At 36.1% G+C, this 26,106-nt stretch overlaps 1 protein-coding gene across 16 annotated transcripts in view; it reads left to right on the plus strand.

Annotated features, from left to right (window-relative positions):
• LOC139116220 (protein argonaute-2-like) overlaps positions 1-26,106 on the plus strand; it is a 47,704-nt gene that overhangs the window by 16,872 nt on the left and 4,726 nt on the right. The window contains exons 8-21 of one of the 16 annotated variants that reach the window (XM_070678787.1): positions 745-808; positions 1,768-1,839; positions 2,642-2,689; positions 3,924-4,055; positions 4,967-5,100; positions 5,650-5,834; positions 6,417-6,576; positions 7,189-7,279; positions 8,096-8,290; positions 9,371-9,505; positions 12,245-12,346; positions 13,371-13,582; positions 19,046-19,072; positions 19,376-19,405. In XM_070678787.1, the coding sequence (XP_070534888.1) occupies positions 745-808; positions 1,768-1,839; positions 2,642-2,689; positions 3,924-4,055; positions 4,967-5,100; positions 5,650-5,834; positions 6,417-6,576; positions 7,189-7,279; positions 8,096-8,290; positions 9,371-9,505; positions 12,245-12,346; positions 13,371-13,582; positions 19,046-19,072; positions 19,376-19,405 (1,587 nt within the window). The remainder of the gene's footprint in view (positions 1-744; positions 809-1,767; positions 1,840-2,641; positions 2,690-3,923; positions 4,056-4,966; positions 5,101-5,649; positions 5,835-6,416; positions 6,577-7,188; positions 7,280-8,095; positions 8,291-9,370; positions 9,506-12,244; positions 12,347-13,370; positions 13,583-19,045; positions 19,073-19,375; positions 19,406-26,106) is intronic. The other 15 variants (XM_070678789.1, XM_070678791.1, XM_070678793.1 and 12 more) reach the window with 15 other exon arrangements.

Genomic DNA, 26,106 nt, shown 5'->3' on the forward strand with positions numbered 1-26,106 from the left:
AGGTACCTTGATCCTCATTGCTCAATTACCTTATCTTCTAAATGGGTTTCTCACACTTTGGATTATGGAGTAACTTAAAAAATGCCCACCAAAATGTACACCAATGTCTGGGAACATTTACTCTGGCATCAAATTAGAATGTGTATATCAGCATCTTCAGCCAACTGTTCACAGTAATGGCTTTTTGTACAGTGTACCTGCTATGTACAGTGTAATTTATTACATGCCTCAATGAGAGCACAAGTCAGTGCACTGATTTGAATAGGAACATCGGGGGAGTTAGCGGGCTGGTGAACGATGTACTGACCGGTTTCCATGGTTACCCGGTCCAGTGAAGTCCTTCAATGTTTTCAACGTCAAAGTAGATGCTTAACGCTAGATGCAAAATATTCATGCAGGGACAAATATTTTTACTTTCGTTAAAATCTGATGCTGATTGTAAAATTGTTTGAAAATGCCCTGCATGTAACTAAATTTCATATCGTATTAACTGTGAAGAGGCATGTAATAAAAATATTATTGCCTGAATACATGGATTCATGTGCCCTTGCAGCAGGAGACAATCTACCCTCCTTGGCAAATTGTCACCTGCTTTCGGGCACATAAACTCATGTATTCAGGCAATAATATATAATACTGCTGGGCTGTGAACTTTTTCATCATGCTTAGCATAGCATTCACTTTGTTGAAAAATATTTGAATGATATGTTTCTCATATGTTTTCATTCATTTTGTTTTTCACAGGTATCCATACCTACCATGTTTACAAGTTGGACAGGAACAAAAACACACTTACCTTCCTTTGGAGGTTAGCCTCTCTACCCTCAGTCTTGTAACGTTCATACATCATTTATTATTCAACTTTCTTCTTAATATTCAACTACTCAGACACTCAATTAGCCATTTCATTGTATTTTCAACTTGTGTTCAATCATTGGTGATAATGTGGTAAGTTTAGGGTGACATGCACATACCATTTCCATTGAAGATTTAGTGTGATGATAAAATAGGTACCATCTGTATAAGTGTGAGAAGTGACCAAAATGTATAAATACTGTTTGAATCCTGAAAGAGAAGCAAGTTTACTGTTTTGTGGCCAAGTTCAACAGTTTTTAGGGCATCGCATGGATTGCAGTCAGTGACAAACTTCAGAGTCGTACATCACTTTCTTCATCATGTTGATATCATATATGACACTATGTATTTATCTCTGTAATTAAACTTTTATACATTCCACGATTAATACTAATGCTCAGAGTAATAATCACTAATTTACTGATGTACTTTGATCAAATTGTTTCTAGTACTCCTTTACAGATGTACAACAACAGTGTCACATCTATCATGTGTTTGTCTTAAATTTTTCACTACTAATTTGCTGTCAGGTGGTTTCCACATTTCATCTCCTTCAAACAGCTGACCATCATCGTTCAATTTTAGTTCACTCATTGGATATCATCTCAACTACAATGTATGGTATAACTCATTTTAAGTAAAATTCTTTTTGTAATGAAACACGTTTGGAAGGAAATAAAGCCTGGCAGTTAGAATCAGATCTCAAGTCATGCAAAAATAGTTATTTAAAAACCTTAAAATATGCAATGTCAGAGTTGTCTAAAAGGTTCTCAATACCAAATACTTTGTCTGACATTCTCAGGTCATATTTCCTTCCAATTTGTTTGGAAGAAAAAGCTATTAAGTTGCAATGTGAAATGTGACTATGTTCAATTTTTTTTTATTTCTGTTGTTTTTGTTTTTTTTATACAGGTGTGCAACATTGTGGCTGGGCAGCGCTGCATAAAGAAACTAACCGATATGCAAACCTCCACCATGATAAAGGTTTCTCAAATAAGTTACCGTTTATATGTTGCATCTACCTGAGGCTTGTTTACTATACTTAATTTCAAAAGATGTTTTCTTGTTGATATTTTGGCATGTATATTGAGTGGATCAGACTGAACCACACTTTACCAAAAGTGAAACAAGCTATTCAGTATCCCCCCCAACTGCTTATTAAGCCAGTAAAGCACTGCAAGCTATTGTTTTAGATGTAACCGTAGGACACTAACTATCAATATAATGAGAAGGCTATGTCATAAGCATTGCATGTCATTAGGGTCTTAGCATGATAGCATGAATTGCTGTACTTCTACTACACTTTTTTCCTGTCATAATTCATTACTCTTACTTCTTATGACATAGTCTTTGAACACCGTTAACCACCCACACTTGGTACATGGCTTGTTTTACTCAGGGAAAACAAATTTGAGTCTGTTCTGTTTGAAATATAGGTATCAACTTAGCCTCATGGAGATGTTGCATATAGACATATCTTACTTGAGTCTGTGTGAACTTAAATACAAAAAACTTCTTTGTAATATTTTGCTGTTTCTGTATCTTAACTAACCATTTCAACAACTCTCAATGAAACATGAATTTATGTGTTCTGTCCTTGCATGTAAACTTAGCTGACCATAGAGTAACTTGCATGTGTTTTTCGTTTTTGTTTATAATGAGAGATGCTAGATTAAGCTGCAAAGCTTGCCTGTGCTGAGATGCTTGTTTGAGACTCGAGAGTGGCTATGCATACTAACACTCAGTATAGTTATAATGCTGAAACTGTATAACCTTTAACCTTTAGGCAACTGCAAGGTCAGCACCAGACAGAGAGCGAGAGATCAACAGCCTGGTAAGTTGCCCTCTTTGGTTTTCACTTTGCTGAAGCTATGTAAATTCAACAAGCATTATCTTATTAATCAAAAACAAAAAATCTCATTGACTGTTACTGAATTCGTATGTCAATATTCAGGATATGATCAGAGTATTTGAATCAGAAATCATTTTCTTTATGTGCAATACCAGCTCAGTACTAGAAAAATAGTATGCTTATGAACAGAAGGGTTGTGGAATGAAGGATCCAGCTGTTTTATGTTACTGTTCAGTTGCTACCACTATTAAAACTTTATATTATCAGTGGTATCACAGGAAATAGGTAGTTATGAAATCACATCCTTGTGTTCTCCCAACTTTTTAGCACAATTGTCAAAGATACTGAGGTTTTCTGATGGGTGACTGACCAGTGGCGTCCGTCGCATTTGAACTTTGCACTTCTTCTCTAAAACTGCTGCTCAGAAAACTTTCATATTCAGTTTACAAGTCACAATGAATGACCTGATTCAGATTGGTTCAAATTTTGACATCATGACAAACTTTGCAAAACACAACATAAAATGTGATGTCAACATGTAAAAACTTAATGCAGCCGAGAGTTTTGTGAAACGGAAATATCCATTTTAGCAAGCATATAGCTGTATTTATTAAATTTTGTGTTGGTACTTGCTCATGTCGTAAATGGTAAATTCTTCTGCTGTCACAGTAACTTTTCAACACTGAGACATATCAACATACACATGATTTGTCTGGATTGCAGTTCTCATATACTTTAGTGTTACTGGAACAGTAACAATAAGGTGACACCTTTTGAGTCTGAATATGCAATGAGAAGCAGTGCTATCTTTTGGAATGTAGTAATGTTTTTTGACATGTCCTTTTTTCAATTAAATGTCATTTATTGTCCACTGGGTAATATCAAAACGTTTACTTTGTTCAGTCTATGTTTTGCAGTTTTAAACAATGTACTGACAAACAAACAATAACTAAATTTTCAGGTTATTGTTAATGTAGATGTGTTATGACATTTTATGCTAGAGAAATAGTAATTTATCCAACTTTGACCTTGTTAATGTGTATAATTTACACATATTGCTCTCTTCTTTTTCAATTGAAATGAATGGAAATCAAGGGATGTGCCCTCTTGATAAAAACTGCCTTTGCTGCTGGGTTAATTTTGCCCAGAACATTTAAAGTGGGGCGTATACATAGTATGATTTACAGTCTGTACTGACCTATTTTGTGATTTCTAGATAAACAAAGCCAACTTCAACAGTGATCCATTTGTACAAGAATTTGGCATCTCTATCAGCAACCAAATGACAGAAATCCAAGGACGTGTCTTACCTCCGCCCAAATTACAATATGGTGGCAGGGTAAGTCTAGTAAGTTGAACTGTTACTATTCAATAACTTCTAATCTTATCATTCCCATTGCCTGCATACATTTGAAGAGCTGTGTCCTGTACATCACTAAGAGCTCCACCTTTTTAGCCGGTGAGATATACAATTGAGGTTCATAAAGAAATATGCAAGTATACAGCATTCATGTTTAAGTACCCCACAAAATATTAGTTCCAGAAAAATGCAAGTATACAGCCAAAATGTGTCCTTTGTTATTATAACTGGATAACGACCAAGTTTTTTAACACAATCAAAGGAGTGTATGTAGCAAGGTCTATAGGACTGACTGAAAACGATATTATGTTCATGCAATTTCTTTATATGGATAAATTGGACCAAAGCATGATACAAACACTTCACAATGTGGGGGCACTTCTCTATGGCAGTGCATGCTGGGCAAGATATTTATGATAAGACAGACAACCACTTTTCAAAAGGCGTTGGGGGTGATAGGATTTGGAGATTACACACACAATACTACACTATTATCACTCCTAGAGGTTTGCATTTTGTCAGCTGATTTTCAAACTTACAAAACATCAGCCATTTTGAGTTCCTTGCCGACCTGATAACTTTGTTTACCTGCACCCAACTGATAGGCTGTTGATTGCTACACATCAGTACCATTGAATTCTACCCATTGACATCTGTTAGACAATCTATGATTCAATTCTGCCGTGATTGGCAAACCCTTGAAAATATAATGATGCTGCAGGTGAATTTGATGTATTTTACAGTTTGTACATGCTCAAGCCGTCGAAAACTTGTGGGTGCAATAATTTCAGAAAATTGTGAATATTTGAATGGTGAGGTAGTAGAAACACAAAGTCTTTCATGTAAATGAATAGTAAAGGACGGGATAATGGCAAGATTTATTTGACATGTCTGTACAGAGCAAGGCAACTGCTGTTCCTAACCAAGGAGTGTGGGATATGAGAGGAAAACAATTCCATACTGGAATTGAAATTCGTGTCTGGGCAATAGCCTGCTTTGCCCCACAGCGATCTTGCCGAGAAGATGCTTTGAGGTAAACTATTTACAATCTGTTTCATTGCATTCCATTAGTAGTGTCAGTTTTCTACAATGAATTTTGACCAATAAGACAAACTATGATTACATATCGGCAGCTTGTGCTTCAACACCTGTTGATAGCTCTATAGTAATGATTCATATATTTCTATTATTCTAATTGCTTTTGATTTGCCATTGATATCGTTAAGGACAGTACATATTGCAGTTATTTGATAAAGTCAGTCTATGTTGTCACAGGTAAAGTTGCTTGCTGGCTGCATATTTGTGCCTGTGTCTGAACATAGCGATTTCAACATTTTTGCAACAAGTCTATGGGATCAAAGACTTAGTTTCTTTTTTCCTTTCTCTGTCTCTTTAGCATATGTGTAACAGATTATTAAGCAGTTGAGTTACTCTGTCAGTGATGTTAAGTGCTTTGTCAAATGTTTCACAAATGGATCTGATTATCCTATAATTGATTTGTTACAACACAGTCTATCCAGAATTAACTGCACACACTTTCTAGTTACATCTTTAAATTTTCTTGATTTCATTTCCTGTGTAGAAATTTCACTGTTCAGTTACAAAAAATCTCAAATGATGCCGGAATGCCAATACTAGGTCAACCATGTTTCTGTAAATATGCCACTGGAGCTGATCAAGTAGAGCCTATGTTTCGCTATTTAAAGAATACATTTCAAGGACTACAACTAATCTGTGTTGTACTTCCTGGGAAGACTCCAGTGTATGGTAAGTCAAATCTTCCTCACAAAAACAAGTGTCGAGTATGAACCTTTGATTTACTGGGTAAAAACAATGATTACATATAAATGATGAAAATGAAAGCTGTTCATCAGAAAGTTTAACGTTCTGTGTATCTCTGAACAAAGAGCTCATTGTTTCCTACGAACAATGTGTTCAGTAACTTGCTTTGCTCTGCCAAGTTTTAATACTGCCTTCAGGGCAAGTTGGTCAAGAGGCATAACAAGTCCCATGTGTTGCATTTTGACAAAAACTTTCAAAGGCCCCTGAATACCTAGATACTGTAAATATGATTTTTACTGGCCAAACCTGTTATACCATGCCAAGAAGGTGAAACTACATATAGATTTGGCTCAATACTGCCTTTTACCGAGTCAGCAAATGGGGAAGTGATGGTGCTGACTCAATGCATGGGGAAGTGATGCTGTCTGGCAGGATTAAGATTAATATTGTCACATTAAGTCATGGCTAACACCATTTATAACATGGATAACTTCAGTTTGGGCAATAATGAGGTTAGGGAAAAAAACATTTCCAGACGTGTAATATGTCACTTTGATTTATTTTCAGCTGAAGTGAAGAGAGTTGGTGATACATTGTTAGGTATAGCTACACAGTGTGTGCAGGTCAAGAATGTAAACAAGACATCTCCACAGACATTGTCTAACCTGTGTCTCAAGATAAACGTCAAACTAGGTGGTGTCAATAGTATTTTGGTTCCGAGTCTTCGGTAAGTATCATTCCACACAAAATGATGTTACTACTGCTTCATAGTTTGTATCTGTTTCATACTTTATTGCTTATCCTATTTATTGTTCAAAAGTAAATTTGAAAATATTATTAATCCCACTTCATTGTTCAAAACACAACCAGTTCAGTTCAAAATTATGGCACATCAGCAACAAAAACAGCAGTGAATGAAAGTTTACTTCAAAGTGTAGTAAAGTTCATATAACAAAGATGATAGGTGTGTTCATTTGGACTCAAGGAACATAAAGTAAGTTTTGTGGACGGATATGATAGCAGGTCAAATGACCTGTAAATGTGGTTCATACTTCAGTGTTTGAATTTGGATGCTTGTCTGACCATGCTATATTTGACTTTTAGCTTGATATCCTTCTATGTATGGGTTGCATCTTTGTACAAGTTTTGCCTCATGTAAGTGACTGAGCATACAGAGTTGAATTTAGATTTCACTACACACTGAATGTATGTCATTAGAAAATCATGGTGTGAAGAAGCATAATGTGTGCAAGCAGTTGTAAAACTTGTCATTGCATTTGAACCAAAGACAGTTTTTGATGAAGGACAAGTTAAAAGATACTTTGAATATTTCATACAGGCCGACAATTTTCTTGGAACCTGTGATATTTATTGGGGCTGATGTCACTCATCCACCAGCTGGTGATATGAAGAAACCATCCATTGCTGCTGTAAGTTCAATCGCTCACACCTTGACAAGTGTTATTCTATCATCTAGAGAATAGAAACTTTTTAATGGATATTGTATATCAATGTGGCAAGTTAATGAACAGCCAGCATGGAAGCCCTGATAATATTATCGGTCATTACGCTGCATTGATTTGGTTCTGTTCATTTGTACATATGCTTAAGGGAGAGTTTATTTGCATCATACTGTTAGCAATTTCTTTCAAACATGTGACAAGAACAACACTCTATGGCAACGTATGTATGTAAATTTACTGTACAGTACAATTAATGTGGCCACAAGGTACAATTTTGTCAGAATTTTTCTGTGCCTATAGCCATTCTTATAAATACACCATGGTCGTGGTACCTGTCTCAGTAATAGCCATAATAATATGGCTCATTTGTTACAAAACTTGTGTAAAACTTGTTACATTAGTAATGATGACATCACTGCTGATGAGTATGTATTGAGTAGTAAGGATACCTTATCTCTATTTATGCAAATTGTTGCAGTTACAAAATGATGTGGTTTGAAGAATTACATTAGTGATAACGATATAAGCAGAGTGTTTGATCAAATTGCATGACATCATATCTGTAGTTCCTGTGGCCTTTGTCCTACAAACATGCTGACGTAGTAATGGATCAAGCAATCTCCAACTTTTCCAACAGTCAAACAATCATTAAAACAGCTATCCCAATTGCAATCATATTTTGCAAAGTTTAAAGTTATGATTTGGTTTGGTCTGATGATAAATTATCATAAAATGAACAACAGCAAGTCAAATTTGAATATTCTTGTATGATATGCATTTCAGGTTGTTGGTAGTATGGATGCTCATCCCAGTAGGTATGCAGCTTCTGTACGAGTACAAAGCCATCGTCAAGAGTTAATTGAAGATTTGGCAACCATGGTCAGAGAATTACTTGTACAGTTCTACAAATCAACACGCTTTAAGCCAACACGTATCATAATGTATAGAGATGGTGTTAGCGAAGGACAGTTTGCCCAGGTAAGCAAAGTAGAGTTATCACTACAACCTTTGTTATGTCAACGGGAAATGGTTTACAGATCATGCTGCTGTTATGAGTTCAACTGGGTTAGAAGTCATCAAACAATGTTTTAAGAACGATTCAACTGCAGCAGCAAGGAAACAGGCAACGCACTATTTATGATAACAAGAAATGAATTCAAGAAAAAGACCCAAACTGATGAGGGGAGGTTACAGTAACGCTGTTTGATAAATAGTGCAAAAGACCATCCAGCTGGGTCATACATATTGTCCGAACATGGACGTAGAAGTGAGACAGACCCTGATCCAAAGGACTCATCGTCCAGGTGTAACAAAACTCATGCTGTCAAAGTACAAGAGAATAATAGTCTTTTGTCACTTCATTAATCAAGTTTTCTTCAAGATATGTAACTATTGTATGCATTTAGTGCATAAGTTAGAACTTGGAACGAGACTATTATCATACTACACTATGTTCAAATGAAGCGACCAGTGAAATTTTGGGGGGACACAGAGCTGGTTTTGATAACTGAACAAGATACAACGTTTACATAATCAAGTTTACTGTACTCGTGTTACACATTTACTCAGTTATTAACACTGTTAGCAATATTAGCTCATCTCAGAGGAGAGTTTAATAGTGTGATATCTCCATCTGATAATACCTATACATTGAGATAAACGTAATTCTGCAGTGTTGAATTGATTGTAACTCAGGGAGTGATACACTCCAAATTTTTCATATGTTTAAACATGTGACAAACCCCAGCTGAAGTTCATTTTTGAGTACGCCAGTAACAGTGTGCTGCTAGATCAAGATGTAGTATTAATAACACTACAGTTATAACATTGAAATGTATAAGAACTCATGAGTTTTTGCACACTTTGCTATTGTGTCTTTAAACAGCTGGTAGTATATGCTACTTCTTTTGTGAATACAGTGCAGTCATGTAGTCTAAGAGAAAATCAACAGTACAGAGAGAAAGCTTGTCAGTGAACACTTTCAATCTGTACAACCACTGAATATCTGAATTAAGTATTGCTGTTGACAACTGATGCATGGTTTTTAATGTTTTATAGGTCTTGACACATGAACTACGTGCAATCCGTGAAGCCTGTATGAAGTTAGAAGTGAGTTACCAGCCAGGTATAACATTTGTTGTTGTGCAAAAGAGACATCACACAAGACTGTTCTGTGCTGATAAGAAAGAACAGGTAGGTTGTGTAATATTTTTCCTGCCAATGTTTCAGATGCCAAGTTGAGCAAGTAAAGAAAGGGAGCCAGTATGACATTCCTCTACTTGTAGATATTCTGCTAATGTGCAGCTGGCTCGCAAGGTTATATCCAATTGGTCGATTGTCACTCTTCACAGCAACTTAGGGAGTGCAGAAACCTCAGATATGAGACAGCATTTAGAAGTTTATGATTTCTGATGAGCACCACTTGATGCTTAACAAACAGTATTGGAATTAAAATTTGCAGCCATGGAGAACAATGGACAAGGGATTGCTGCATGCAAAGTGTTTAGCAAAATGAAAATGAAACAGCTTTAAGTTCGTAAAACAGTTGAAATGTGTTCCCTAAAGTGACATAGACAGAACCACTGATACTTGCTGAGAATTTAGCTTCAAGTATAACCAGCTGTAATGATGTCACTTTATAGGACAGCCTTCCAAGTTGTTGTCAGCTATAATGTCAGCTTCAGTTTCTTTTGTTACCCATCATTCTCTGCAAAGTGATGCACATCCTGAAAACTAGTTCAGTATCCAGTGTACCTCACGTTACTCTTGTAGTTGCTTCTTCAAGTAATTTGTAAATGGTGAAGTCAAGTCATGGACTTCTTTACTTTTTGCAGCTTTTTTTGCAGCTATTGTAGTGTTACAAAAGAAGTTTGAAATATTCAAGTTTGTAAACATGAGTAAATGGCGATCCAGAGCAGAGCCGTCACTGGCAAAAGTTGTCCTGTTCATATTCTGATATGTCAAAATATAAAAACAAAACCATACTATTCATGCATCCAGTAATTCAACATTTAAGCCTCTTGCTATGGAAAGTTCCTGAATATTTGCCTTGGATGTTATGATATACAGTGTTCTCACCAGAAAAAAAAATTTTGTGGGACATTTTGTCTCGCTGACCAAAAAAAAGCGGGACAACGGATGATTTTTGTGAGACAATATATAAATGTGTTCAAAAAGTCAAACTGCAAATACGAACCTTATTCTATGCATGGAAAAAATAAGGACTCAACAACTCATTCAACTTAACAACTTTTTGTAAACATTCGGTGAAAATATCAACTGATATTAAATATCAGTGCCTTTTAATGAAAAGTCTATGGGACTTTCGTTCTTCCAGTGTGAAAGTCCATTTCGGGCCCTCTACAATAACAGTAGTTGCTAGAGTTGTCCAGCCGTTCAACTCCCAGTTGATTCCTGTCATTAGTTACTTTTTTTTTCGCACACTAAACCCCCTTTCACAATCAGCAGAAGGAACAGGCCAAGTCAGCATTTATTTAGATCAGAAAACATATCCCTATGATGTTTGTAAACAATCATCAACTTTTGACGTGAAATTTTGGTCGCGCGCCAGCCAAGGCTACAAATTTTGTCAATTGATTGAAGCATGGAAAAAAGACGTCCATGTTCTCACGTATAAGTTCGCCTGGAATAATATACTTATCACATGCGCAAGCCAAGAATTGATAATTTTTTGCATAATAAGAGAACTTTCCTCCTAATATTCCACATTTAAACCTTGGAACTACTTTTGGAATAATATTATCAATCGGCAGTGGGCCAGTTGTCAATCATTTCCAGTCGTGGGTACTAGATCGCGTGGGCGAGGAACGGAGCAAATGCCTGATAACATCACACAACACGTATCTCCCGCGAAGTTTATACATGATTCCAAACATAGCAAAGACCTAAAAATTATCTCAGACAAAGTTGCGTTATTTTTCGAGAACAAAAATTCACTGAATCTCAACGGCACAAACACTAAAACGTCGTTCCCGTCAAGACACTGGTTGCCATGCGGAACTCACAGTATAATGCTACCAGCTTCGAGTGGGCGAGGAACGGAGCAAATGCCTGATAACATCACACAACACGTATCTCCCGCGAAGTTTATACATGATTCCAAACATAGCAAAGACCTAAAAATTATCTCAGACAAAGTTGCGTTATTTTTCGAGAACAAAAATTCACTGAATCTCAACGGCACAAACACTAAAACGTCGTTCCCGTCAAGACACTGGTTGCCATGCGGAACTCACAGTATAATGCTACCAGCTACGAGTTCGTTGTTTTCGAAAAATGTTCATGTAATTCCTTAGGGATATACAAGCTTTACATTCTTGTGTTTTCGTAGTTCGGATTATCGTTGTCGTAGCCTATGAAAATATTTATCGTGCCCATGACGCCTCCAGCTTCCGCGAATTCCGTGGACATCTACCGGTATGCATGCAAGGCGAACACGTCCAGTGCGTCAGACTACCACAGTCTCGTGTGGTTCAATACACGACGGCCGCTGTGTGGTATACGTAATGATAATGCATCCACACATCGGCCATCATGTATCGAATCACAAGTGACTGTGGCTTAAGTACGCCCTCTGACGGGTATTGCCTCCAGATTGCCTCGGTTTCAACCAGGAAGTGTAATTACTCGCGTCAATCATTTACGTCCACGGTGAGAAGTATTGGCTGTATGATACGGCCGACCGCGCCGTACGGCTGGCACCACGAAAGTTTATAATTTCAAAAGCGCGCCACTATTGGCGCGCACGCCCAAGAAATCCGCGACAAAACAGAAAAATACGCGAGAATGTCGCGGAATCGCGGCCTGGTGAGAACGCTAGATATAGGAGAAAGTTAATGAAAAAAAGGAAATATAACAAAACGGTGGTTGTAGAATACAGTCAGGAAACTGAGTTTAACTTTCCCCTTGCAGATCGGTAAAAGTGGAAATATACCAGCTGGTACAACAGTGGATACAGGAATCACACATCCTACTGAGTTTGATTTCTATCTATGCAGTCATGCTGGTATACAGGTGAGTTTTCATAGTGCAAATTCAAAAACAACTCATTTTGCATGAATTTACCTAACTCATGTGAACTATGGATGTAATTCAAAACTATAGTGTTGTTCAGACGTAATTGTTCAGCTAAGGTCACTGGGCACAGCCACAATTGGCAAGTGTGCATCTTTGTTAGTACCACTACATGTGGTAATGCCTATCTATGTCAAAACATCACATTAAACCTACTGTCAAGCTGTTTGCAAAGTTTCATACTCATTTGTGTAAGTAATTTGCCAGTACACATCTTTAACGTTTCTGTATACATTACAAAATTCATGGTTTCAGTGTGTCCATATGGGTATAAAAATTTAAAGCTATCAGATCAGTAGTATTGGAGAGGTACATTTTAGAGCAAAAACTGAGAAAAAATTGGCATGAGTTAATGTTTTTCATCATTTGAACAAAACTGAGTGAGGCCATCCCTAAGAACCTACAGACAAGATTTGGTACTTCTTGGGGAAGTTAGTTTCAGTGGAGATTTATGAATAAAGATGGGCAAAAACATTGCAATGAGTATTCTACAAAAATTGTATATGGAATTTGTATGCTACATGCCAGAACAAAATCTAACGAGGACATTTCTCGAAAGAAACATGTATAATTTGACGGCTTGGGACCAGCAGTATCAGAGAGGATGTTTTCAGCAAAAATAAGAAAAATAGCCCCTACTATTTGCACATGCAAATTTTGCCATCGTTCAAACATTGAAGTCAGATCATTCCAAGGAATCTGTTGATCAAATATAAATATCTCCTGACCAGAGGTTTCATAGGTCAATTATACAGTTGAGGGATAACTGTGGACAGTAATCTATACAGTAAGTTCCGCATTAGTGACAGGAAAGCTAAGAAGTGTGACCCATTAGTTCAGTCGTACAACCAGTTTGTATCTATAAAGGTCCAAGTTTTCCACTGGAGAGTACAACCAAACCTAAGTCTTTGGGATAAAAGGGTCAAACTGCTCAATAATGTGTAAGTGTTTGTATTTTTTACAGGGCACAAGTCGACCCTCACATTACCATGTACTGTGGGATGATAACAACTTCAGTGCTGATGAACTCCAATGCTTGACATATCAATTGTGCCATACCTATGTGCGATGTACACGCAGTGTATCTATTCCAGCTCCTGCATACTATGCACATTTGGTAGCTTTCCGTGCACGCTATCATCTTGTGGAGAAGGAACATGACAGGTATGATGACAGGTACGATAAAAGGTTCAACTGCAGCAGAATCAAGATTATCATAATTTTCTCAACTTGTGAATAACACCTCTACCAAACTTTGCCAGTTTGATTTGATTATGATAATCTTGATTTCATGTTGTATACCACAATGTTTAGGTAACCATTAGCGGATCAGAAATCAATTTTGTTTCGTTGATTAGTTGATCCCAAAACATTTTGATTAAGTGTAGTTTAATAATCAAAATGTACCAAAAGTCTTAGTCTGTGGTAGAGCTCTCAAGTGTCACATTCTGGTAAGCACATTGTGTAGTCTGGGCCAGTGACAATGCTGTTCCATTTGATTCATACCCGTGAAGACGTATCAAATTTAATGTTCTCAGAACTGTAAAGGTAAACTGCAGGACGACTGGTTTTGCACTGATTGTTCACCTTTGAACCTGCAAATACAGAATGTAATGGGTTACCCCTGATACTGGTGATTGAAATGCTGGATCCACTCTTTAGGTACACATATACCAGTTACCACTTTGGGCTTTGAAAGAAAACAGACAACACAGTGTGGAAAAATAGAGATGAGAGAATTTTGTTAATTGTGGGGGAAGTGGCAATTAAGTGACTGCTTGCTCTGGCGTATTAGTTTGTAGACAAGTATGTGATATAATATGTGTGATGTGTGTAAATAGCTCCAACTTCGTCATCTTGTCCTAGATCTATCACAGTCTTAGTCTTACTTCTCTATGTTAACTTATCCTGGATCCATTGCAGTCCTTTGTATTATTTTTCTATCTTACAGTAGTAAGTCTTTACCTAAGTCTGTGTCTGTCTAGTCTTGCTCTCATTGTGTGTGTGTTTTCTCACACATTACATTCAATGTTGTCTACAACAGGCAACATACTGAAATTGACCCAGTATATGTATACATTTGAACTTCATGTGTCACACACTGTACTGTGTATACAGAATCTGGGTACCGGTGCATACAGAATCACAGTTACCATTCTTCTTCAAGATTTGTCAATACTTGTTGTCTGTCATTGTCTGCGTGTCTGGTGATAGTAAACACTCAAGCTACTGCATGGAAGGTGGTTCTTCTGTATGTCAGTGTTTTGTTTGCTAGCAACGTTTGAAAAGCTAGTCTTCAACGTTTGAAAAGCTAGTCTTCAAAGCTATGTGACAAAAAAACAACACAAAAACGTGGGACATCCAATACGCTACAGACTGGGTTGGTTTTAGGTGCAAGCAACAGGACATGAACACTTAAACCTCTGTGGCATTAGGAGTTTATATGTTTGTCTCACTATACTGGAATATGTAATCTTTATATAGATGATAATGCAAGATAAATATAATGAGGCTGTAGAGCATGAAATATATGGTAAACAGCATAGCAGACATAGTATTTTAGATGACACATTGGTTTAACAACTTAGAACATCGTGCATAAATCCATTAAGGAACAGGAAACTATGTAAACAAAAACAAAATTGCCCCTGTTCACTGCTTAGTATGACATGATATCGCCAATGTTCAAATTTGCTTTTAGCAACTAGGATATTTTATGTAGCTTAACATAGTAATAATATGTTGAATCTTGTAATGTTGTCCTGTTGTATGATACTGTGACCAGATGCATATGACAGCAGATAAAATGGTGAATCTCAGTGTAAATAAACAAAATGGCATCCACTGTTTGCCCAACATGACAATTCAGGGGGCAATTGAAATCAGGATAATTTTGAAGTAGTGGGGAAATCTGCATTAATAATTATTGTAATACCTTATTAAACCATAAATAGTTCTACCCATTTTGAGTCCAGCTCTCTTTTGGGAATTGATATACGGCAAATTGGTTGTTAAACAATATCGCCACTTTCTTGAGTCATATCAGTTATCATGTCATTTATGCTACATTAGACATTTTACTTTTTCTTGTGTCTAACACAGCACAAATGACACACAGGCTGATGTGACACAGGAACAGGCAATATGGGATAAACTCTGAAAAGAGCAAAGACCTTTGGCATGATCTCAAGTGAGAAGAAACTTTGCAAGGATTTTTTTGGGATGTTTCAGATATGGCTCTTTGGTCTTGTGTTGTTCCGAGCACCCTCAGCAGCTCAAGATTTTTTTTTTGTATTTGTGACTGCTAATTCCTGACAAGGTCTTTTTTTGCTGTGATGTTTTTGTCGAAGTAAGAAAAGTGGTCATTTAGCGCTAACTTTCTACTTCTTGATGAGATATTAAGTTTAAGTGTTACTCATGTAAATTTACTATCTATTTGAGTGGATCTTTCCTTCCAAATGTGTATTGACCAGATGATGAAGTGAAGTACGCATTCAACTTCATTCAGAAAGTAGAAATGGAATCAAAGTGAGTGATTAATTGTTGTCCTAAAGTTTTGTAACAACACATTTTGGTATGTTGAATTGAAAGAGACAAATGTAAAGGTCCAGACAGTCTTAATATGTGGTACTTTGTGCACAGTCTTTTTTTGAAGGATTTTTCATTGTAAAGTCACATGGTAAGAATTAGCTGGAAGGCGATTTTAAGTCAGCAAGTGATGTACATTTGGAAAGTTAATCAAAATGGGAAGTGAAATCTGCAGTAAGTAATCAGTTGTAATGATCAAATTATTATGATAATGTTGCTGTGAGTTGAATAACCTGTGAGGAGACATGAGTTCCAAAACGTAGGGCCTAAAGTTTCCTTCTAATACCTCTTAAACAGATAATTGTACACTTGTTCAGACCTTCAGGGAGGTAATTTATCTGTTGTTTGAAGTAAGCTGGCAGTGGCATACCTAGGTATTATGTAGCTTGTATTGGGAATGATTGTTGACGACATGAGGAGTGAATTTCTAATAAATTCAGAAAGGGAAGAACAGAAAAATCGCTCAAAACAGTGTGATATTTGTAGGCACGGTTCCTGTACCCTTGTGCAGTAGGGGTGACCCTAAATCAAGGGGGGTGACTCTAAAAGGAAGGGTTGGGCCCTAAAATGAAGGGGATGCAGTAGAGACCAATCATTCAACCAATTCGAAAGGTAGGAAATGTATAGAGGGGAAATACAATGCCAGTCTCATCACCGTGATGGCAAATATATGTAATATAATGTGGTAATTTTATCTGAAACAGGCATATGTTAATAGGTATAGTAGACTGGTAACATTGATTTGTCTTAGTGCTGCTGAGGTGTCTTTAACAGCGACAACCATTAATTCACATTACAGTGTGGATGAATTATGGTGATTGTGGCCCACACTGCCCATAAGTTTTTGTATCAAAGACTGCAGAAAAGATTGTTGTTTATACAGAGGATTTATGTATGTCCATTGATGTAAGGTAACGAGCTGTTGTAGGGTATGTTTTTTAGACAAGAAAAATCCAGCACCACATGCTTGTCTCTCAATACATTTTGAACTTTACTTCCAATAAATCAAATAATATATGTTCCATTTTTCAAGAATTGACAGCCAAAAGAAATAACCATCCACAAACTCTTACAGGTTTCTATCCAGTCCCCAATACAGTCCAGGGCCAGTGGCTTGTCCTCTGATCAAGCATTATTCAACTTTTCGTAGGTTCTTACTTTGATTGATTTTAAATTATAATCATTAAACAGAGAAGTGTAAAGTACATTGAAAGTACTTACATTGGGAGTAGATGCATTAAATCCAAAGCTGCGTGTGAAGACACTTTGTTTAATGTGATTTAACATAATAAGTGTATTCAAGGTCAGTTGCAGTGTGAAACAAATACAAGGAAGTTACTTTGTATAATGTCATGGTCTTAGATGTAACAGAAATAGTGAAAGTTTGGACTAAGTCAAGAATAGTCACCTGAAAACAGCATGTTTCCAAAAAGACTTTCATGTTAAACATTACATGAACTTTCATAACATGAAGTGATTTCACCAAGATGCAGCAGCACTGTGTATCCAGGAAATCTGATCAGTGATAATTTGAAAACATTTCCCATTAAAGGCATAGAAATGATGGATAAAATAATAAAGGATATTTCTGCAAATCTGAGAACTGCTACTTAACACGTCTTACGCCCTCAAACATTGTACCAAAAGCTGACATTTCAATGATAAAGTCTGCTGTCAGAATAATCAATTAGTATGTTTTTATTGGCTGATTAGGCAATCTTCATTTCTCCTACCCTAAGGAAATTCCTTGTCATATGAAAATACATTAGGAAATTCTGTATCATTTATGAATATAGAATAATGAACTTTGAATTACATTGCATATTTTAAGAGTAGTCTTCAAGATTTTCTGTTATGTGTATGGCGGTTTCAATGTGTGTTAACTCTAGTTGAATATTATATTCAGTGTAAAAGCCAAATTATACTTGGTAGTTTCTAACTAACACTGTGCTTAAAGGTAGTATGCACCTCGAAAGTGAAAGACTAACTTTTGCCCAAGCTTTCCCATGGGAAACTTTCAACCATTCATTTTCAGAATCAAAGATAAAAATCAGGATTCACCACAAAAATTTGTTAATAGAGAAACAGATTACCTCAAATGTGTGATGTTTGAAATTCAAAATGGCCAACATCCCTGTGTTATCTTTATGGGAAAAAATCAAATTTTTGATTTCACAAAATTAAGCTGTTGAAAAGTTTATTTACTCAAGCAGCTTCAAAATGATACCCACAAGTGGTATGGCAAAAAAGGTATTGTAAAAATTTGAGAGTCGGAATATCTGTCCCCAAGGCACATTCTACCTAAACAACCACAATATCACATTTCATGTTCCTCTTGCTTTAGATAACTCAGTCACCTTCTGACAGCAATCCATTTTGTCTGTTTTATGTCACTTCTCACTGATAACAAATTGTTCACGTGGTTTTGTGTTTTATTGACCTCCCCATTTCTTTGATACTAAGTCAAAGATTTACTTCATGGCTCTGAAACACATAAAGGACATTCTGTGCTGACATTATTTCTCAAATATTCAAAGAATCATAGACTGTGGAGCTGCAGAGTCAATGGTGAAGTGATTCACTGATAAACTGATGAATGTATTTTCCATGTAGTAGCATTTGTGTTATGCTATCAGTTCTGGATCTGAACGTATAGATAAGTAGCTATTTGCATGAAAGCTTGATTGACATGACTTATGCAGAACTTTCTTCCATTCAGATTGATTCAACCAACACCAGATTATTCTCTTCCCAGTTCTCTTTGGTTACTGATTTTTCTCTCCAAAATATACAGTACCATACGTTTGGTTTAACCATTCGTTGTCATCCATTTGAGGTGATGACTAGTAACAAATCCTGATTAACATACTAATTCTCTTCTTGTACAGCTCTTTCAACAGATCAGATCTGTTGGAAAAAAACACAGAATCAAACAAAACACACAAAAAAAATGTGGAAAAATAGTATCTGTACTATTCAGTTTATATACTTTCTCTCTCATGCATAACTTGTTTTTTGTGTGTGGTACTGTATTTCTTCTTCCTTACCCAGCACTGGTCATCAGTCAACAACTAACAAGTGAGTCTTTAAATCTCTACAAAATATTTCATATTTGTTTTAATTTCACTTGATGAGCAATTAAATTCCTTGTGCGCAGTTGTTCTTATTTAGGTTGGACAGTGAAGAAAACTCTGCATAAGTTGAAAATAGGCCGTTTAGTATTGTTTTTCCCCCTTTTTTTTATTTTCATATTTTTTTGCCCACCCATATTGAAATCAATGGCTGGCTACACTGCCTTGCATCTCAAAATTGTGCATGTTGGATGTAATATGCTAGTTTTTTGTCTTTTTTCCTTTGTTTATGTTTTGCTTTCCATTGTAGCAGTGGACATCATTCAGGGAACAACAGCAAGTGAGTGCACTATATACATTCTTAGTTTTCAACCTTATTGTTTACCTTTTTCTTCTTGCAACTTTTCGCAACTTCTAGTTTGTGTCTTACATGCATCTGCAGCTATAATGTTTCATCCATGATCAATGATCAATTAGTTTAAGTATAGTAGGATAATGATTTTAAAGTTTTCACTCATAGTATATCACTTATCTTTAATAGTGTAAAGCTCCCCAAAATATTACACACTCATAAAAAATATACAATCCTTTGCATCAGCCATAACAATTGTCAGTCCATTATCTAACAGTGTCATTCAATATGTTTCGTTCAGTGTCTTCTGCCTCTGTCTTTGATTATGAAAGAAAGAAATGGTATAGTGCAGAAGCAGCTTGTTTGTTTTACATTTGAAATTACGAGTCGCAAAATGTGAAAGCTGATGGTTTAACAGACATTTTCTTACAACACTGGCCCAAACACAAATACAGGGTGAATAAACAACCTTTTAACTGGTATTTGGACAAATTGTTTTGTTATTCCTATGAAAAGATTTATTGATGTATAGTTTAAGGATTTGGGATGGAACAGAACTGTTAGGTGGTGAGAAGTATTAAGATATGTTACAGTGACCCAGTCATATGTAAAATACATTAGTGTGTGCTGTGAGAGAATAGTAGTGTAGTTGTACCAATCATTGGTAAACCGTAAAATTGATGTCTTTGTAAGTTATGGTAGTTATATTATTATAACAGTAGGGACTAGATAGATGGAGTTGTTATTGATTCATATTGTTCAAATTTATACACCACTGTTTAGTTGATTGTATATTATTGGAAGACACAGGCTGAAATCACGTCCCTACATCATCATGTGATCATAAGTTTCTTACCGTGGGCTGAAATCCAGTCCCAAATTGTGACCATAAGTTTCCTTACAATGGTCTGTCCCTGTGATCATAAGTTTCTTACTATTGGCTGAAATCCTGTCCCTAATTATGATCATAGGTTTCCTACCCAAGGATTTGTTCTGTCCTACTCTGTAAGAGGATCATTGGTGGCGTAGGTGATCATTAACAAAGGACCTGTACCTTTCATATAACTTGGGAAAAATTCGTAATAACCACATCAGATTTATTAACAATAGAGCACCGTTCATATGTAACAGTCATTTTAAGGTTACACATCAAGTCTTTCATAGATAACTTTCATTATTTTAGTTTGCAAGAAGGAAAACTTACCAAATCAGGTTGAAAAAAACTCTAAGATGTAGATAGAAGACATTCAAACTGTAAAGTCTGGTTGAAAACTAGAAAGAATGTATTGTATCATACATTGACCGCTTTGCCATAGAAATTGATGCCAAATTGCTTGCTGTAGTGCATCATTCATTTTTCATGTTATGCTAGTGTTGCCTGTGTTGTGTTATATCTGTGTTTCTAGTGAAACCACAAACCACAAAGTGCAATGTCATCAGAAGATTTCAACTTGTTCATCACTCGGGCACTTTCCCTTCTATTTCAAATCCACAACTTTCTATTTTCCTTATCATAACTACTGTCAACACAGACTGATCAACTATGTCACTTTCCCTTCCATTTCAAATCCACAGCTTTCTATTTTCCTTTATCACACCAACTGTCAACACAGACTGATCAACTATGACACATTCCTTTCCATTTCAAATCCACAGCTTTCTATTTTCCTTTATCACACCAACTGTCAACACAGACTGATCAACTATGACACATTCCTTTCCATTTCAAATCCACAACTTTCTATTTTCCTTTATCACACCAACTGTCAACACAGACTGATCAACTATGACACATTCCTTTCCATTTCAAATCCACAGCTTTCTATTTTCCTTTATCACACCAACTGTCAACACAGACTGATCAACTATGACACATTCCTTTCCATTTCAAATCCACAGCTTTCTATTTTCCTTTATCACACCAACTGTCAACACAGACTGATCAACTATGACACATTCCTTTCCATTTCAAATCCACAGCTTTCTATTTTCCTTTATCACACCAACTGTCAACACAGACTGATCAACTATGTCACATTCCGTTCTATTTCAAATCCACAACTTTATATTTTCTTATCACACCAACTATCAACACAGACTGATCAACTATGACACATTCCTTTCCATTTCAAATCCACAGCTTTCTATTTTCCTTTATCACACCAACTGTCAACACAGACTGATCAACTATGGCACATTCCCTTCCATTTCAAATCCACAACTTTCTATTTTCCTTTATCACACCAACTGTCAACACAGACTGATCACCTATGTCACATTCCGTTCCATTTCAAATCCAAGCTTTCTATTTTCCTTTATCACACCAACTGTCAACACAGACTGATTAACTATGACACATTCCTTTCCATTTCAAATCCACAGCTTTCTATTTTCCTTTATCACACCAACTGTCAACACAGACTGATCAACTATGACACATTCCTTTCCATTTCAAATCCACAGCTTTCTATTTTCCTTTATCACACCAACTGTCAACACAGACTGATCACCTATGTCACATTCCGTTCTATTTCAAATCCACAGCTTTCTATTTTCCTTTATCACACCAACTGTCAGCACAGACTGATCAACTGTGGCACATTCCCTTCTATTTTAAATCCATAACTTTCCATTTTCCGTATGATACCTGCTGTATACACAGACTGACCAATTAGGTCACTTTCCCTCCCGTTTCAAATCCACAACTTTCTATTTTCCTATCTACCTACTGTCAGCACAGACTGATCAACTATTCATTTGTTGTACCGTTCAGTCCTCTTCACTACCAATTCAGTCTTTGTAATCTCACAAAACCAAACACTTCCCTCATTGTTATTCCAGCTTACTACCAACATTACCTTGACACTTTGATCTATCTTGTCATAGCTATCACCTGACCATCACATTCTTGTCATAGCTATCACCTGACCATCACAGTCTTGTCATAGCTATCACCTGACCATCACAGTCTTGTCATAGCTATCACCTGACCATCACAGTCTTGTCATAGCTATCACCTGACCATCACAGTCTTGTCATAGCTATCACCTGACCATCACAGTCTTGTCATAGCTATCACCTGACCATCACAGTCACATTGCTTGCCATAACACCCTATAGAAGTCCTTTATACAATGCTAGGTATCCTTATTACACCTTGAACCATGACAGTGTCTCATAACCTTATACAGTCCTCCCCAATAAAAACTGCCAGTATGATAGTACTGCTGTGACAATTTCTGTGGAAAATTACAGCTTATCAAATATTCTTTGAGTATTTTGCATGAGAATGAAACTTTTCTCCTAAAAATAAAGTTAGCATATTGTTCTGAATTACATTGAAGATTTGGTATAAACATCACCATCTTTACATCTTAGTTTATCAGATACACAAGCCAAGTTTGACATCTCTTAACAAAAAATATGGGATTTATTATCTGGTCGTTCTATGTCACAACAGCCCTCATCTATGTATAGATCAAGCAATTGTCTTGCATTCGGCCCGTACAGAAACGTAAGGACTGGGTATTGATATCATTCCAAAAGTAGTTCAAAAGTTCAAACATGGATTTGTTGAGAAAAAGTACTTTTATTTTGCAAAAAGTAACAAATTTTTGGCTTGCGCATGTGATAAGTGTGTTATTCCCTAATATTTTTCTTCATTCATCCAAAGGAAAATACAAGTGACATTATTTTTCCAAGCCATGTGAAGTTCTCCACTCACAGGCTACAAAAATATGTCAAATACCCACAGGTGGGGGAAAATAGAGGCTATAATTTCCCTGTTAGCCCTGAGATCACTTTAACACCAAAATAACTTGTTTGTTCATATTGCATGTGATACATATGAATAGTCTCCATGCTTATTAGGTTAATAGACTTGACTCCACCTATGTTGGTTATTGCAAAGCCCTAAAAACAATACCAAAATTATCTAAAAGAACATGTACTTGAATGAATTTTATTGTTTAATATGGAATGTTGCCTGAGATTTTGTGTATCAGGGTGTCATCAAGTTATCAAGATCAGCTTCTTGATTGCTGTTTAGGTTACGATATCTAGAAAGTCGCAATTATGTGCTTTGTAATGATTTGTGCAGAACTTTTATCAAATTATGAGGTGAAGTTGATGACAATAGGAATATCATCGGGTAAGAAATCAAACCAGAGTTCATTTCAGTGTTAACATAATACATACCCTCGTTTTAGTCAGTTTCCTGAACCTTTTCCAATAGAAAATGGTGTACTATGTATCTGCAGAAAAAATGACCATGAACTGTGGCTGAGAAAAAAAGTTTGTTGCTTACAACAACTTTGTGTCGACATCAATATGGTAAAAGTCAGTTTTGTCATGGTTACTGGTAGTTTGATAATAGGGACTTTGGTTTACAAGATCAGTACAGGAGGATACAGAGTTCAGTGTGCAAGGAAAAAGGAGATCAATGGCTGTTTATCTGCATGATAAGAAGAGAAACTAGAGACATTAATAATTGCACCTGGCAAAATTAGAAAATTTGTCACAAAAATTTTCTGGCGTACACTATGGTTTCTCATAAAAAGTGTAAAAATGTGTATAACTGGTCAGTTTGAAGTTGAAAAGTGCCACATGTCTATGATTTGCATTTGAAATATTTGGTGGAAGAAGCAGGAGTACGTTGGATGGTTGGCCACCATCAAAGATTCTGCAAGATGCAAATTTTGTATAAAATACAAAGAGAACTTCAATCTTCATCTGTACAATCAGAGGATAAAGTATGAAATGAACTGAAAACTAAGGTTATGAAGGTGAAAGTGCACAAGGTACAGTTGCACATTTGTGAGTGTCCATGTAAATTATTGTTTTTCATACTGTCACTCCTTGAAAATAGTATGTTGGACCACAAATGTTCCTGTAAAAGTAATAAAAAAATCCTGACATTTTCAGTGAGTAGTTGTGTGTATTTCAGAGCATTTTCTGTTCTGACTTTCACACCCATGAATGGCCATGAACTTACCAGGAATCTTTTGATGTAGTGTCCATCCATGCACTGTATCAGTCAGTAACACAGGATTACTGTTACATCATTGTAGTTTGCACTACAGTAATTTACTGTATTACTGTAAAATGATGTAATCTTGCGTCATTGCCAAAATTATAACCACAAGGTTTAGTCACCACCAGGCACCAGTCAGTTTGTAATTTTGGCTTCACAAGCAGTGCAATTAGTTTATTAAAAGTTCCTGAAAATTTTATTGTGTATTAATTTGTATCAATGGCAGTTTTTTGAGACTACAGAAAGAAGATGTCGTAACAGCAGAACTCGTTAGTATTCAGACCAAGTTTTATCAGAGTAGTCAGTTTGTTATCAACAGTGTTAGAGCCAAAAGACTGTGTGCATGCTGTAGAATTCATTTTAAAGGCATAGGATGTGTATAGGTTCAATTCTGGAAGAAAATATAGTCAGTTTTGATTTTTGTTGCCATAGTTGATGAGGTGTTTGTGTTTCCTGGAAGATGTCCTCGCTATGATGGTATTCATGTCAGCTTAGTATGATAAAATATGAATGACTCAGCTGGTCACACAGATGGATATGTCTGATGTTGTCAGGGGTTTGTTCTCAGTCATCGAAGTTGAGACATCTGAAAATATTGCACATAAGTAGACTATCAAAAATGAAACGCTCGGATTTTACATTTAAAGTGACATAAATCTAATACATATCCAACATTATGATAATTGCAATTTAAGTTTCTTATTGATGATAAAGTGTTCATTGCAGTTTGTTTAACAATAAAAGGAATATGCAGCTATGTTATTTCAGACAATTGCAGAATTCTTTGCATGTTTGATACATAGTACACACAAGACAGTGATGCACATGATTTCGTTCATTAAAGTTCTATGGAAGTGAGTTTGAGAATTATTAATGTATGGTAATGTAGTGTAATATTGAAGAATGTAGGCATTGGTACAGAGATAGAGGTTGTTGATAGATGATAGATACCAGTTGTCAATATCATGTGTGTGACTAATCCACTAAATGTAGGCAGGTTTATCCTGTAGCAATTGAGAGCAGACCATTTTATTACTTTTGTCACTTAGGAATAAGTAAATGTGTTGTGTTGGACTAGTGAGAGATATCATTAGACACTAAATGACCATTGATGGTATTCATATCTGGTTGAATGGTGATCCCACTTACCTTTCAATAGTCATTGCAGTAATCTAATGCTTTTAATAATTTCAATGCATGTAAAAGTAAGTACCTATGAGAGCTACTTTGCCTTCTTTGTTGGCTAACAGTTTTGCTGATTCTATTGCCATGTAACTATTTGAACACATATAATTGAAAACTAAAAGGTTTTCTTTCTACAACAGACTTATCACAAATCTTATTTCCAGCGTACTATTGTATAAGCTCTAGAGAAATTGCCACAAATCCCTGTTCAGACAACTGAGAGATCTTAAGTTTTAATTGTTGAAGTTGTGACAATTGTGCTATAGACCTTGTTCAAAGTGCAGTCTATCTGATCGGTAAGTGTGGATGTACAATGGTTCTACTCCAAAATAAAAAAGTGGTGATGTGTTCTAAGACTCGGTACGCCTAAAAGATCAAGTGATGGCAGTACAAACAAAACCGTGTGTACATGTGTGCAAGGAAATACATGTATTTCTGTGCAGGTTTGTGCACATGGGTTTGTTTGTACCAT

The sequence above is a fragment of the Ptychodera flava genome, chromosome 17 (genome assembly GCF_041260155.1).
Source record: "Ptychodera flava strain L36383 chromosome 17, AS_Pfla_20210202, whole genome shotgun sequence".
Lineage (NCBI taxonomy): Eukaryota > Metazoa > Hemichordata > Enteropneusta > Ptychoderidae > Ptychodera > Ptychodera flava.